Below are 14639 nucleotides of genomic sequence, written 5' to 3'. Positions count from 1 at the left end.
CGCCCCGCGGCGCTGCCCGGGGCGGGCGGACGGGCCGGGCGGCAGCCGGCGGCGCGCAGGGCGGGGTGTGGCCTCGCCATTATTTATGAGCTCCAGCCCCTATTTGCTCAGCTAATGATGCACCGGCGGCCGCCGAGCTTCGCCTCGCCGGAGCGGCGGCCAGGGCAGGGCAGCGCCTGTAACTGGAAACCAGCGCCGGCACCGGCACCGCGCGGCCGCTCCATTCACTCCTAGGTGCGTGGTTGCGCGCAGGGGAGAAGCGCTCCCTGAGCCTCAGGAGTCCACTGCCAGGATTATTGTACAGAGGAGCCGGGAGTATCTTTGCAACCAGCACGAGGAGAGACTTTTCTCTTTTTTTCCTTTTTTTTTTTTTTTTTTTTTTTTTTTTTTTTTTTAATTTATTTTTTTCCCTCTGCCGTAAGCCAGGTTTGGAATTAAAATGTTCTGGTAGCAGGAGTGGAGTCTATAAACTGATAGAAACCAGATAGAAATCAGTATTACTGCTGCTTCCAATAGCCGGGTAAGCATAACTTAAAGTTCTCTGTCTTTTCTGTAATAGATGTGAAATGTCTCTGATTGTTGGAATTTGCTGCTGTTCACAGATAGTTAAACCAATGTTTTCCAGATTGGAATAGTCCGTGTTTGGCAGGGTTTTTTTTTGTATTTTTTTTTTTCTCCTTCATTTATTTTCTTTCCTCTGCCAAGTGATTTTCACTACAGGATTTAGGGGTAGGACCCAGGCTGTAGCAGATGACACCTGCACAGCACTTCCTAGCAAAGCGCTACTATACTTTCCAGAAGCCATGCAACATGCTGCCAGCGACCTCCGTGGCAGGGAAACTTCACTACTTCACTGTCGTAGCGGTTTCTCTGTTTGTTTACAGTCAGAATAGAGTGTAAGAACAGAAATGCAATTAGACACTGCTTTTTGTCTGTCCTGAAGGATTCTTTTAAAGTACTTGCAAGGCTTTAGGTCTGTGTGTTGTCAGCAGAGATCATGTGCACTGGACGTGCTGAATATAGTAGCATGACTTACTGAGATAAATTCAGAGCTGGGATATAAGCCCAAAGCAAGAGTGAAACCTGCAATGAGCTGTCAGTTACCAGCTCTGTAAATCTCTGAAATTAAACCTATTTCCATTAGGTAACTCACATGTCAGACACCCTGAGGTACCTTTTTGGCACTATATGCATTTATTATTTATGTGTCTAACAGCTGGGTAGGAACCATGCTGCTCAGCACTTGAATCTTATATTTGCCTGTCACTTCTGTGTTAACAGTGAAGATCTGCAATTTGAGCAATGAAATGTAGCAATGTTTCACTCCTCTAACTGATTACACTAGAATTGGCAGGAGGCACGAGAGTGGGAGGGAAAGAGAGCTGAAAGGGTTTTTTTCTATTATTGTTTCCTACAGTATTTAAAGGAAGAAAGAAAGCCGCACACTTGTTCCTCTTTGACTTTTTATCTATATAGCAAAGAAAGCATAGTGCTACTACTGTAAAATACTTGTCCCATTGCGTCTGTTAAATCACATGTTCTGTTGGATTGGCTATTTATTTTGGCCTGACAAAGAAATTTTATTGGGATTTAATGCCATTTCTCTCTTAGAAGAGGAGTAAGTTAAAGGATATCCCATGGGCAAGTCACAAGGTTTTAAATTTAAAGCCCACAAAGCCACATTAGTACTAGAGTTCTCGCAGCCTGTTTAAAAATTATTCTTGGCAAAAACTCTGCAACTATCATTTTATTAGTTAACAGACCCTTAGAGATAATTTGGAACTAAGCCAGAATGGATATGTTTTTCCTACAGACCCGATCTGTAGCTGGCAAATTTCTGACAAGGTTGTTTTTGTCAATTAGCAGAGTTGTAGAATTACTTGATCTCTTTGCATTTCTCACTACTCAGAGCAAATAATGAAGGAGAGTTTAGAGTGTGGGCTGCAGAGCTCTGCGCTTTCATGCACGCTCTTCTTCCCACCCCCAACTTGATGAGAAGTCCTCATGCAAAGAGAAGCCTTTCCAAGCGATCTACAGTGAGTGGATAGGGAATGACAGAGGTGGTAACGGGATACGGGGCTTTTACCACTAAGTCAGTGGTGTGAATCCAGCCCAAGCTAGTGCTGACCTAAAGTCATCCCTGCCTGACAGCTCATTCCTGCCGTGCTGGGGTGGTTACAGCCGGTCCTTTAAGGACAGGTGTGAGCCTCAGAGGGACAGCATGAACGAGGCTGTAGAAATATTAGCTTCCACTGGAGGGACTGTGGTGCTGGAGCAGAGCTGAGGTGAAGAACGGCAAGCTGGCTGCACAGGTAACAAGTCTCTTCATAAAATAAATGTATAACCTTTAAGGGTATCTTCTAGCTGTAGGGGTTGTGTCTTTCCCAGTGCTTCCAGTTGCCATAAAATCAAGTATATCACCTGAGTGGTTAACTAATAAGTGGTGTCTAGTAGAGGGGCTATTTACATAAAAAAAAAATGTTTTATATATATATATATATATAAAAGCAGTGAAGTAAAATAGGCCTAAAATGATGGATGATGGTGTTACATATTCTCACTTTTGCAACTGAGCTGACAAAGTTGTTTTAATAGGTGAAATGAAATTTGTGCTTTGCAGTTTTTGGAGAGATGCAGTTTAGTAGCAGATGTGATACAGATATTCACTGTTCAGTTTCTAATGGTGGCTGGGCTTTTTGGATCTGGTCTAAAGTCCATTAGAAAAGCCACTTTCCTCCAGTGATTCCAGTGACCTCAAGTCCTTCCTGAAATAAGAAAAGATGCAGAGTTCTGGAGTGTTTTCTGATTCTTTGAGATGCTCAGGCTTCTCAGCAGCTAACTCCTATAAAATGAAGGTTCAGCAGGTGTGCAGAAGGAGTAGCAGATATATCAAGTGTGATATCATTGTCCAGCTCTGGGATTCTTAGTGCCCTGTAGAAGTCAGTGAGAGCAGGTGCGTGTCCTGAAAGGAGCTAGCCCAAAAAGCAAACGTTGACTAACAGTTTCAAGTGTGTTGAAATACTTTTGGTTTCACAGTTTTGTAATTAATGGCATACACTGACAGAATTTCTTTAAAGAAAAACTTGAGGGTGTTTAGAGAGCTCAGCTTAACTAAAACTTAAAGTTCATTTCCAAGCACTTTTGATTTCAGATGTTTAAAGAAAAGAAAAAGAACCCAAACAACCAATAACCCAAACCTCCCCCCTGCTTAACATGAGAGAGAGATGTCTAAAAATATCAGCCAGATTTTTATTCGTGAAACTTTATCTCCCGTCCTTGCTTTGCTCTGCTTTGACATTTAGTATAATTATATTTCCAGCAGGTGGAATTGTCTTCATTTTAAATAAACTGAGTCCAGTGCTGTAGTCTGCCCTAGCCAAAAGCTGGGCTCTCTTGGTTTCTACTAACAGGCAGAGAGTTCCTCTTGTGCCAGCACAGGAGACTGCTGGGGAAATCCACTTTCAGATGCACAAAGGAAAAACAGAAGTGCTGTACCTCCTCCACATCAGTAATTATGGCTTCAGCTGGAAGAGGCTCCAACACAATCTTTCCATACTTTTGTTTTTGCTCCACAAGATTGTATGAGAAGAGTAATGTGATATATCTCTCTTTCAGGTTTCATTTCTTGGATATTAAGTTGCAAATCTGAAGAGATGGCATTTCTTGCATTGAACGTGTTGATTGGGATATTTATTTACTTTAGCAGTGTAAAAGGATCTTCCCAGCCTCAAGCAAGGGTGTTCCTAACATTCAATGGTAAGAAAGAAGATAAACATTCTTAAACAAATATTATGATTGAACATTTTCTTCCTCTCCTTAAATTCAGTAACTGAGTAGAAACTGGCATTTTGATCTGTGTCCATAATAACAATTTTTGGTTTGTTGCTGAGGCACCTGTCAGCTCAAATTTGATTCTCTTACCAGATTCTACCTATCACTATAGATGCATATTTAATATATAATTAATAATTAGTAGACTTTTCTCTTTATTTTATTGTGGATTGGATTATTATGATTGACTAACAACTAAAGGCTTATTTCTTATCTGTAATTTTGCTTAGAAAAAAATGTCACATGTTACATGTGGTTGAGATTATTAATGATTTGAGTTGCTTTCCTTTTCAGTCAACTGAAACACTTTGTATTCTAAAAATGAGGCTGCCTGAAGTTTTACCAAAATAGTTAGCCAGGCACAGAGTCCTTTGGAGAATTACCATTCCTTGTGCACTTTGTGCTCTGTGTAGGATGTACATAGCCTGTAGCAATCACTGATGCCTTCATACTGTAAACCAGCAATGAAAATTATCATTTTTCAAAAGAAAGTTTCTTTTACTTCTGAAGTGCTGAGCAGTATCTCAATGCTGCAATTATGCCAGTATTGCTTTTAATAGTAAAGTAACTTATTCTTCTAGTCTTAAATGCTGTTTTTAGCCACCACTTTAGAATGTGTGTGTTCTTCAGTTTACAGTGTCTGTTGAACCTGTGCTGAAACTTTCTGTCACTAATTATAGAGGCATTGAGTTTCTCCAGCCCTCTGCCTTTTCTGTGATTGTCTTTGAGGCATGAGGGCTTGCTACTTCTGCACCAATACTGCTTGCATTAGGATGGCTTCTGTGGTTCATTAGTGCAAGGATGTCCTGCCACTGCCTTGGGAATATTCTGTGTGCTCTGAACAACCTTTAAGAATTGTTTTAAAAATAGTCAGAGCTAGTAAGTGTCTCAAACTTCTACTTGCTACAATGATCAGTAACTATGTAAACAAGAGACTGAGAGACATCCAGAAGGAGACTGCCAAGTTAGACCTTCTGCAAATACCACCCAGAGTTTGAATAATTATATTATAGAATAAGGGGCCCTAAGCTGATGAATGCAGTACTTAATAGGTGTGAAATAGCATGGCTCCAGTAAAAGCAGTAGTAGGAATTGAGTTCCAAGGGGGAATTCAAATGAAGAAGTAAGGATAGGAATTTCTTTTCCTTGTTTAAAGTCTGCACTGGTTTTGGTGGAGATGGCACTGTTTTGGCACAACAAGAAGCAAGTTTGGCTGTGGTTGTGTGTTACATTGCAGGTTTGCCACAGTTATGCAGAACAGGCTGATTTAGATTGCCACATCATCTCCTTGGTGGCCTTGAAAGTAATCTAAGCTTCCTTTGATCTCTGGTATGACCATGAAGTAGGAAGTGTTCATGTTTTGTGGTATTCAACCTTGTGAATGGGGAGGAATTATAAAGAGAGGCAAATGGTTTTAACAGAAGCTCAAGAGCTTTTGTTTCATCACAGGTATTCTGCAAGGCTGAAACAGTGAAGTACTCATAGGGGAAAAGACCCCAAACCTAGGAATTAAAAAAAAAAAAAACAAAAAAAAAAACACCAAAAAAAAAAAAACCAACAAAAACTAAAACTGAATTAAAACCTTAGTTTCTGTGTTCCTGAAAGGAGGTTGTCCCACCTTCCTTTAGAAGGGGCTATGACAGCTTCATGCTGCAGTGACCCCTTTGCCCTTTGTCTGGTCAAGTTTTGGGCCCCAAGAGCTCTGTCCCCTGTGCCAGCCCTGGGGACATAGCCTTGCCTCACTAGTTCCTGCTATAAACCTCCTTGGCTGCCTTGGTTAGAGAGCCTTGCAATGCTATTTGATTTTCTTAAAACTGACTTATTACTCTCCCTAATACTTAACAGCCAACCTTTAAAAAACAAATTACATTTTTAGGTCCTAAATTTTTATTGAGTCTTTTGAAGTCATAAAAGTAAAAAATGAATTATGTGTTTTTACAATATGAGAAGTATGTCTGAAATAAAAAACTAAGCTTTTTGTGTAATATATAAACTGAAGTTTTATTTTTAAACCTGATTTCCAGATGGTAAGAAACAACTTTCATTATGTGAAAAGAGTTTGCAGGTTGTTGTGTATACCAAGGTAATGCCCCCACCTGTAGTATGAACTTCTGTTCTATAAATCTTTGTTTACTTACATGAGTAGAGATGTAATAGAAAAAGGTGAACATTTGTGTTGTTCTCTAGCTAAGTGTCATAACACTTTCTTCATAATCTGCTTCATAACTTCTTGTTTTTAAATCATGTAGAAATACCAAGTTATTTGGCAGTCTCTTTGTCCTGAGAAGCTGTCAGTTTTTATGGAGAATTGTCACTCTTTTAAAGTGCATCGTTTGAAAATAAAACCATAATTAGTACTCCTTATGTTTTAAATGACATTAGACAATAAAGACAACTCATTCAAGCTTAGGATACTTATGTGATATTTTTCAGGTTCTGAATTGGGTTTGGCTCGGTGTCTACAATTACATTGCATAAGTTTTGGGGGTAGAGTGTATACAGGAGGAGAAAATGAGTGATGCTTTTCAAAGCTAACCTGCTCCTTCAGGATCGAGTCAATTGAGCTTATTCACATTGCAGCATTTCTCATGGGAAAATCCAGCAAGTATCTTGACCTATTCTGTTTTTCATCAGGAAAGATAAAAATGCGAATCATTTGAATCATGGGCTGCTTTTCTCTTTGCCATCTACTTCATTAAGAATCAAATGTAATTAAAAAGTGCGCCTGGGTAATACCTCAAGAGCCTGATAATAGGGATTTTGCAATTAACTTCAATGGATGAAGGACTGCAACCCTAACTTCTATTTCTGAAATCAAAAGCCTGGCCCCTTGTCTAATTAAAATGTAGTTCATGACTTAGCTGAGGTTGTTAACTGTGCCTATGACGTGAGTGTGGAACTTACCGCTGTCTGCACCCCGACTGTCTTGAAAATTGCGGTGCTGTACAGAACCCCGAGGCCTGATTCCTACTGCTTGCACCTTGTATAGCCATTTACTCAGCTGAAAGGAAAGGTCAGGCTGCAGCTGAAGTGCTGCTTTGCTCAGGTGAACGTGGCTATACACGGACTGGGCCTAAGGAGAGCCAGGCAAAGGGGCTCTTGGTGTGCCTGGAGCGATTTCGTCTGACCTAATTGTGCTGTTCAAGGGTGATGGCTCAAACCACTGGTACTTGTACAGTGTCTGCACTTGAAGAGCTGCTGCAGTTGTAGAAAAAAAGATGGCCCCAGGCTTTTCTGATTCTGAAATTGCAAGGATGTGAAGCAGCAGGTGCAGCAGTGTTGGGAATCATCTGCTGTGTTCCTGTTGGGCGTGCAGGAGTGAGGGAACCTGGGAGGGGGGAAGCAAAGAACTCAATATGTCTCCCTGCACTGTTAGTATACTATTCCCCCTCCTCCTGCCTCTTCTTGCTCCTTGTCCCTGGAATAGATATTTTCTAATCTACTTAAATCACTGATCACAATTTAAAGCACCATAGTTTATTTTCTCTTCATAGCAAAAGACTTACCTTATCTGTTTATGAACTATCAAGTGTGGTGCCTGCTGTTTCTCAAGCTCCATGCATTCCTTCTTGTCACTGCACGTTCCTGAACAGATAATTGGGAGCTGTATCCTTCAGTCTTCACAGGGAAAAAGCCTTTCTGAAATCAGCGGGAGTACTATCAGTATAAGGAAGGAGGTACTAGACTCTAGGTTAGTGTCAGACTTTGTTTCATTCCAACTCACATTTACTTTTGGGTTTTGCTGCAGCCCTAAAATGCTGAGCCATACTGTTCTAACATCAAATTCTGAACTGATTGAAGCACGTAGAGTACTTATTTTTTAAAATACACTCAAACCTTCTTTGGGATTTAAATTTCTACACTGATACACAATGAAGTGATAATTTCACAATTTACTGGGAACATTTAATGCATTCCTGCCTTGAGTTTCTGGTCTAGCGGATATTTCCCATGCAGATTCTCCTATTGTCTGCAGTGAAAATTCCATATGAGAAGTGGATCAAGGCTAATTTGCAGACAGTTTTGTTCTTCTCTTTGTTATAAAAATACTAGAACATGTAAAGGAATTTTAAGAAAGTATCAGTCAGATTCATTAATGACAATTAAAGTGCATAAAATGTCACCAGAGCAACAGCAGCACTTATTCAACTGTCAACATATTTTAAAAGATTTAATGCAACCCCTGTGGTTACCCTCAAGGAAAAATAAAGGAACTGAGAACCATTTTCCTTGAGCTCTTGAGCAACAGCAGTACAACTTGTTTTTAAACAATCCCTCATTGTAATGTTAATGTTACCACAGTTAATAAAAAGTTCATTTATTATTTGGGGGACTTTGTGCTGATGACAGTCTAGCAGGCAAAGGTTTACACTCATAGTTGATTGGATCTTTTTTTTGGTGTTCATGGAATGAAAGCTGTTTATGAAATTAAGTAGAAGTAAAAACTAAAGCATTAAAAGAGAAAAAAAAAGAGAGAGAGGTTTAATTCTGTTTACATGCAGAACTTACCTTGAATGTTCATATAGTTGCTTGATTTTCAGCAAATTGTGGTTAATATTTTCTCAAAATTAACTGATTTGGGGCTGTCACAGCTTCATGGATCTTAAATAATGTTAATTTATAAAGTGTTGAGCATCAACAATGTGAAAATTTCTCCAATTTAATTGTCTCTCACTGGAGATCTAAAAAACTTTATTTGAATACATCCGACTAGAAATAAAATTCCTTTTTATCTTTAGTAGTGAAAATTGGTTTTTTTACAGTTTGTTATAGAATCACAGAATATTAAGGGGTTGTAATTGATTTTCATGGATCTGGTCCCAACATCCCCTGACATGGGCAGGGATATCTCCCACTAGACCAGGTTGCCCAAGGCTTTATCCAAGCTGCCCCTGAACACTGCCAGGCCTGGGATGTCTGCAATCTCCCTGGCAACCTGTTTCAGTGTCTAACCACTCTCAGAATACAAAAATTCTTCCTGATATCTATAGTGAAGATTGTTTTTTTTACAATTTGTTGTAGAATCACAGAATATTAAGGGGTTGGAATTGATTTTCATGGATCTGGTCCCGACATCCCCTGACATGGGCAGGGATATCTCCCACTAGACCAGGTTGCCCAAGGCTTTATCCAAGCTGCCCTTGAACACTGCCAGGCCTGGGATGTCTGCAATCTCCATGACAATCTGTTTCAGTGTCTAACCACTCTCAGAATACAAAAATTCTTCCTGATATCTAACCTAAATTTGCCCCTCTTTCGGTTTGTGCCTATTACCCCCTGTTCCATTGCTCCTGACAAAGAGCCTTTCCCTGGCTTCTCTGTAGCTTCTTCAGATACTGGAGGGTTTCTGTGAGGTCTCCAAACCTCCTCTTCTCCAGGCTGAACAGCCCAACTTTCTCAGCCTGTCCTGGTATGGGAGGTGCTCCAATCACCTTATCAACTTCGTGGCCTCCTCTGGATTTGCTCCAACAGTTTCAAGTTCTTATTTTGGGGACACTATGGTCAATATTCCTGATGGGGTCTTGAATTGACAGCTTTGGTTGTTACACATTACAGTCTTTGGGGGTCATTTTTTACACTTCTGCCTTCTCTGTATTTTTTTTTCTGTGCCTTTTTTGTTTGTGCTTCTTTATTCCCTGTTATATAAACAGAGGCTTATTGCAATAAATCTTGTATTGAAATAGAACTGCTTGAATCGGCTGTGAGTTAAATGTACAAAAAAAAAAAATCAAACATGTTAAAGGAAGCGTTATTTAACCTCTGTATTCTTTCTAGAGTTCTATGGTTAAAGGTCCTACATGCCAAATTACATTGAATCTGCTTATTTTCCTGCTCTTGTTCAGTGTCAGTGTCTTTGGGTTGGCTTCATTGTCATTATTGTCGACATGATTTTACAGGAGAAGATAGTTTATTCTTTCTGTGTCTAGTTAAATTGTGCCATGTGATTTGACTTCAGTTATGAAAATGGTCTTGCAATAAAGCTGAAGTCACAGGTGGTGTTTGGTCCAGATCTGTGTTTGTGCTCTAAAATTACTGTAAGTGGTACCCTCATGGGAAAGCACAAATAAGTATGTCTTCAAGGTGGTTAATTATCAGGCAACAAAGGTGCCTGATGATTAACAAGGGTAATTAATTACCAGGCAACAAATTATCAGCCTACAAATTTGATTCTGCTCTTGGATGAGGAGCTCCTCTGAATTTGACAAAAATTTGTGAAGACTTGTTTATTTCTTGCACAATAATAAGTAGATCTGTTATCTAAGAGATGACTTACTTCCTTTAATCTCTTTACATTCCTGAACTCAGTCAACTTGACCTGTATCTGAACCAGCTGTGGTTTTGTTTGGTTTTTTTTTTTTTTTTTTTATTTTGATGTGGAAAAATCAAACTTTATCTTAGAACATTTTGACAGATTCTTCACATCTTGGCGCTCTCTGCTTGTCATAGAAGAAGCAGCTTATCTTGGCCAATTCCATTGCTCTGTCATTACAATTCTTTCTTGCATTGCCTGTCCAAGGCAAATGCTGAAGTCCCTACGTAGGCAGTTATATTGCCATTATTCTACAACACATCTTCTTTTTATGTTTAAAAAAATGTGATGAGAGAGAAAGGCATAGACATTTCTAATACCCCATTTTTTTCCAGAGTGTTTGGGTAGTAGTAACAAGAGCTCCTCTGTGAGCCCTTTCCATGCTGGATGAGCTCACAGTGCGCTTTGATACGTAGGGCTGCACAAGGCTTTGTGTGTACCAGATGTAATTAGTGACGTGACTCACAATAATTGCTCATTTTATTGAAGTGCGTTGACTGAGATCCTGCCATGAATAAATATGTAGACCAAGAACTGATGCTGTTATTTGAACTGGCTGTTCCCTCAACATGTGTGTTTTGTTCTTTTTGGTGCTGACTTTGCAGAGTTCTCAGTAACACTCCTTAATAAAAAGACTAGGCGGTTTCTCAGGGGAAGGTCTTTGTCTTAGGGACACGGTTTACTGATTCACGGTGCAGCTCCTCAGCTCCTCTTGTCTCGTCTTACATTCAGACATCCCTGGCTCAGCAGACACCAGGTTAAAAGAAGGCTGTATGTTTTTCCCTGTTCAGTTGATTACAGAGGTGGGGTCTCAGGGATACAGTGGAGTAAAACGTGTTCCATTACCTGAGTGAATCAGGGTGATGTTGTATCTCTCTTACTGGGAATCAAGATAAATGTGTATTTCCAGGAATTAAGAGAATGATTGTGGTTAACAGAGGATTTACACCATTTCTCTCTTCACTTTGTATCTCCAGCCTTATTCAGTGCAAACTTGGTACAATTGCATTTGGATTGTTATTTCATCTGCCACTGACAGCTTCTTCCAGGAAGCAGAAATCCTGGTTGTGATTTACTGGAGCTAAGACTCAGGTATAACAATGGAAAGAAGATAGGGAGTGATTGCTCTGCCATGGTCTCCCATGAAACCACTCTGGAGCTGCGACCATCATCCCTTTAGAGAGTTTAGCTCTTCATCTTACCTTTGTGAGTGTAAGGCTAACTGTTCCTCCTTGAGGAGAAGTTTCTTGATTTTTTTTATGTGTTTATGTGTAAGGTTGGTGGAGGTTTTGTTTCCTGCTCCTTTGTACAGCAGTTTTTGGGATATTTCCAGCTACTACTCTAACCCAGCAAATCAGTTATGCAAACGTGAGTGCTACAAAGGCTCCTCAATTACTACAACTAATACCCCAGATTATACAAAGACTTGCTTTTTCAGAAACATAGTACACATAGTTTTAATTTATAATCTTAGAAGGCTTATTTATTATTTATTTATTTCTTGTTTTGAAGACATGTCTTACTACCATCTTACATCTTACCTACAAGAAATTAGGCCATGGCATTTCATCATTATCGGGAAAGAAAAAGCAAAAAAAAATCTGTAATCACCATCAAATCACCTTGATAGTAAAAAGTCTCTGGAAAGCATTTCACCAGTACACAACTCCAGTGAGTGCTGTCAGGGAGTTGTAAGAAATGCAGGATTTCTTGGGAGCTCTGTGCATTTTTGGGAGAAGTGAATCTCAGATCTGGTGTGTGAAGGCCCTCAAATCGCCATGAGGTTAGAGACTGGTCTGTGACAACTTTCAGGGCTGAACTCCTATTTGTGATTTAGCCACCATTTCCCAAGTGCCATATGTAATTTTTAATGACATTGTAATGACATACTGAGGAAGGAAGAATGGTTTTGGTTTTGTTTGGGTTTTTAAAATTTTTATTTGGGAGCTGTAAATAAACACTTCCTATTAAATACATGCTATTTTTATGAGAATGTTTAATTTCCAGTAAAAATTTCAAATACAAATATGATTTTGTGAAATGCAATTTTTAGTGATAGAATGGAATGAATGCCCAGACTTTTGAACTGTTCTGCCTAATCTTCCACACTGCTCTGGAATAAATTATTACCTCACCAAAATTATCTTCTAGAATGTGGATGAGGAGACATCACAATCAGCTGGGACTGCCAAGTTTCTTCATGGAAAAAATATGTGTATTGGCAGTTGCTTCTATTTTTTTTTTTTTTTTTAAGAACATGAAATTAAGCTGAATCCAAATTCTTTTAATTACAGACACTGCTTTCAGCCAGTAAGAAGGTCAGAATGGCATTCCAAAATTTTTAAAAAATGGTTTTAAGAATTGCACGGTAAATGTGTGATGTATTAAAATTCACTTTCAACTGTTGTCTCAACTGTTGTCTCCTTTTAGAATTGCCTTTGCAATTTCACAGTTCCAATATTGCTTTGAAATGGAACTGAAAAACACAAGGTCTAGTAAATTCCTCCCTGAGAGCAATAGGCTTTCTCAGTTACATTTTCTCCTTATCATTTGTTGTTGTTTCTGTTACTTAACAATTCTTTTCTGTTGCTTAATAACATTTCTCTTTGCCATGCGTAATGAAAATATATTTATTTTCAAAAGCTTTGAGTTATGCAGAGTAAATCAATTTATGCCAGCTCAGAATCAATTAAATTGGACAAACATTTGTCTTCTTTTAACATCTGTGTAAATCAGGCTTGATCTCGCAGTCTCCCAGCTCAAAGGAGCTGCAGAGTTAGATTTGCAGGCATAAGAGAAATATGCAAGGCAAGTGTCTGATCCCCTATTTAGCTCAATTGGCTGAGAATGATAAGCTTCATTTTCTTTCCTTGTCATGATGCAAAGTTTTGAACAGCAGAAGTACCATAGTAGATATGCACACTACAATTGATAATGCAACAGGAAACAGAGAGGGAAAGACAGTAACAGTAGATGTATTCATTAATATTGAAATAATGAAATATTTTCATTATTTTTAATGAAAAAAGGCATATGTATTTAGAACAGTGTTATACATACATCAATTTGAAGCTTTTATTTTCTGTTGATCCCAAGCATTTTACTTGGTTTGAACCTAACGCTGATAGAGAAACTCCTTGAGAACAACTACTGCTCTCAGGAGAGTGGATTTTCCTCATCCTCTCAGATATCCTCTGAGCCATAGCCAGAGGGAACGAAACACTCTTTGCTTGGGTCCAGCACTGTCACCCACCTCTTTGGCCTTTCTGGTGCGTTACAACGGCACAGGATACACATTGCACGTACTTTCTACAGCCCTTAGGAGCTCCTCCTCGTCTGCAGCAGCCAGCCTGCATGCCTCTCATTGCAGATTTCTGAGACAGTCTCTGTGTGAGTATGTTGAGTGCTCTTACAAGGCAAATATCAAATTGGAACACAAAAATGTGAGCACTTGAATTTTCAGAATGGCACTTTCTGGGGTTTTTTAATATCAACCAATTATGATGTTATTTGCAAGGAGAGGCTTGGCATTTTTTCAAAAATTTGCTTCTTGAGGCCTGGAAAGGCTTTAGTTGGCATGGAGAAGTGATCCCAGGCTTAGACTTTTTGATGGCTTCAACGTGAACACAGCTGGAATTTTTTAAGCTGGTTTGACTAAAAACCCACTTCCTGCCACTGTTGAAAATAATGCACTGTATATTTTTTTTGATTTTTTTTTTTTTACCTAAAGCAGACAAACCTACAGCAAAGACAAAAGAGTTTAAAGCCCCCATGAGGTGTTTTATTGTGGTTTGCATTAAGGACCTAAAGCAGTGCATACACAACTATTAAATATGAAAATGCATATGCCTGTAAAGCCATTACCTCTCATTTAATAACTTATCATCTTTGTAGTTTTGGTAAATCCCTTTAAAATGAGAAGAGTGTCAGCCATTCATTTCTCCAGCAGTAACATTGTTTTACTTATGGATACTTGCAAATATAAGACTTTTTAGACAAAATTTTGAAAAGTAAAGTAGGTAAAGAATCATTTGTCAGTAATTTTTATTTCCTGTTTTTTCAAGTTCCCTCTCTACTATTTCCTGATCACAAGTAAATTCTTAATTCCACACCAATAGCTGAAAGGCTAAGCTGCATAAAATTGCAAAAATAATTTGAAGCTTTCAGATGCAGTCAGGTATCCCCCTGTGCATGATCAGTGCTCAGAAAGTGGAGCTAGGAGAAGACTTAGGAGCTTGGATGGCATAGCTTGGCCCACCAGCCAGGTCCAGCAAACCACAGAATTTTTTTATCTGGTCACACTCTTTTCTTTGAGAAGAATCAAAGAGATCTTTGATTCTGGAGAATCAAAGAGAATCTGCTTGCACAGTATGTGCTTCTCTAGCTGATGAATTCATCCTCCCCAGCACCCAGAAGGTGAGCAGTGGGCTCCTGAAGCACCAGCATGCTGCTTACTTATTGAAGAGAAAGAAAATGAGTCTTGATGCATTTTTGGGTA

The 14639-nt window shown here is 39.2% G+C and overlaps 1 protein-coding gene across 2 annotated transcripts in view; it reads left to right on the top strand.

Annotated features, from left to right (window-relative positions):
• Positions 1–126: 126 nt before the first annotated feature.
• The window catches only part of SEMA3C (semaphorin 3C), a 117599-nt gene continuing 103086 nt past the window's right edge, over positions 127–14639 (top strand). The window contains exons 1-3 of one of the 2 annotated variants that reach the window (XM_041474658.1): positions 127–234; positions 427–520; positions 3616–3756. In XM_041474658.1, coding sequence (XP_041330592.1) covers positions 3654–3756 — 103 coding nt within the window. In that variant the 5' untranslated portion in view covers positions 127–234; positions 427–520; positions 3616–3653. Of the gene's footprint in view, positions 235–422; positions 521–3615; positions 3757–14639 lie in introns of both variants that reach the window. The other variant, XM_041474659.1, reaches the window with a different exon arrangement.

This window comes from Pyrgilauda ruficollis, unplaced genomic scaffold (assembly GCF_017590135.1).
Source record: "Pyrgilauda ruficollis isolate IOZ18807 unplaced genomic scaffold, ASM1759013v1 scaffold33, whole genome shotgun sequence".
NCBI classification, from domain to species: Eukaryota; Metazoa; Chordata; class Aves; order Passeriformes; family Passeridae; genus Pyrgilauda; species Pyrgilauda ruficollis.
Note: the sequence above shows the minus strand (reverse complement) of the source record. Positions and strands in the feature narration are given on the sequence as shown.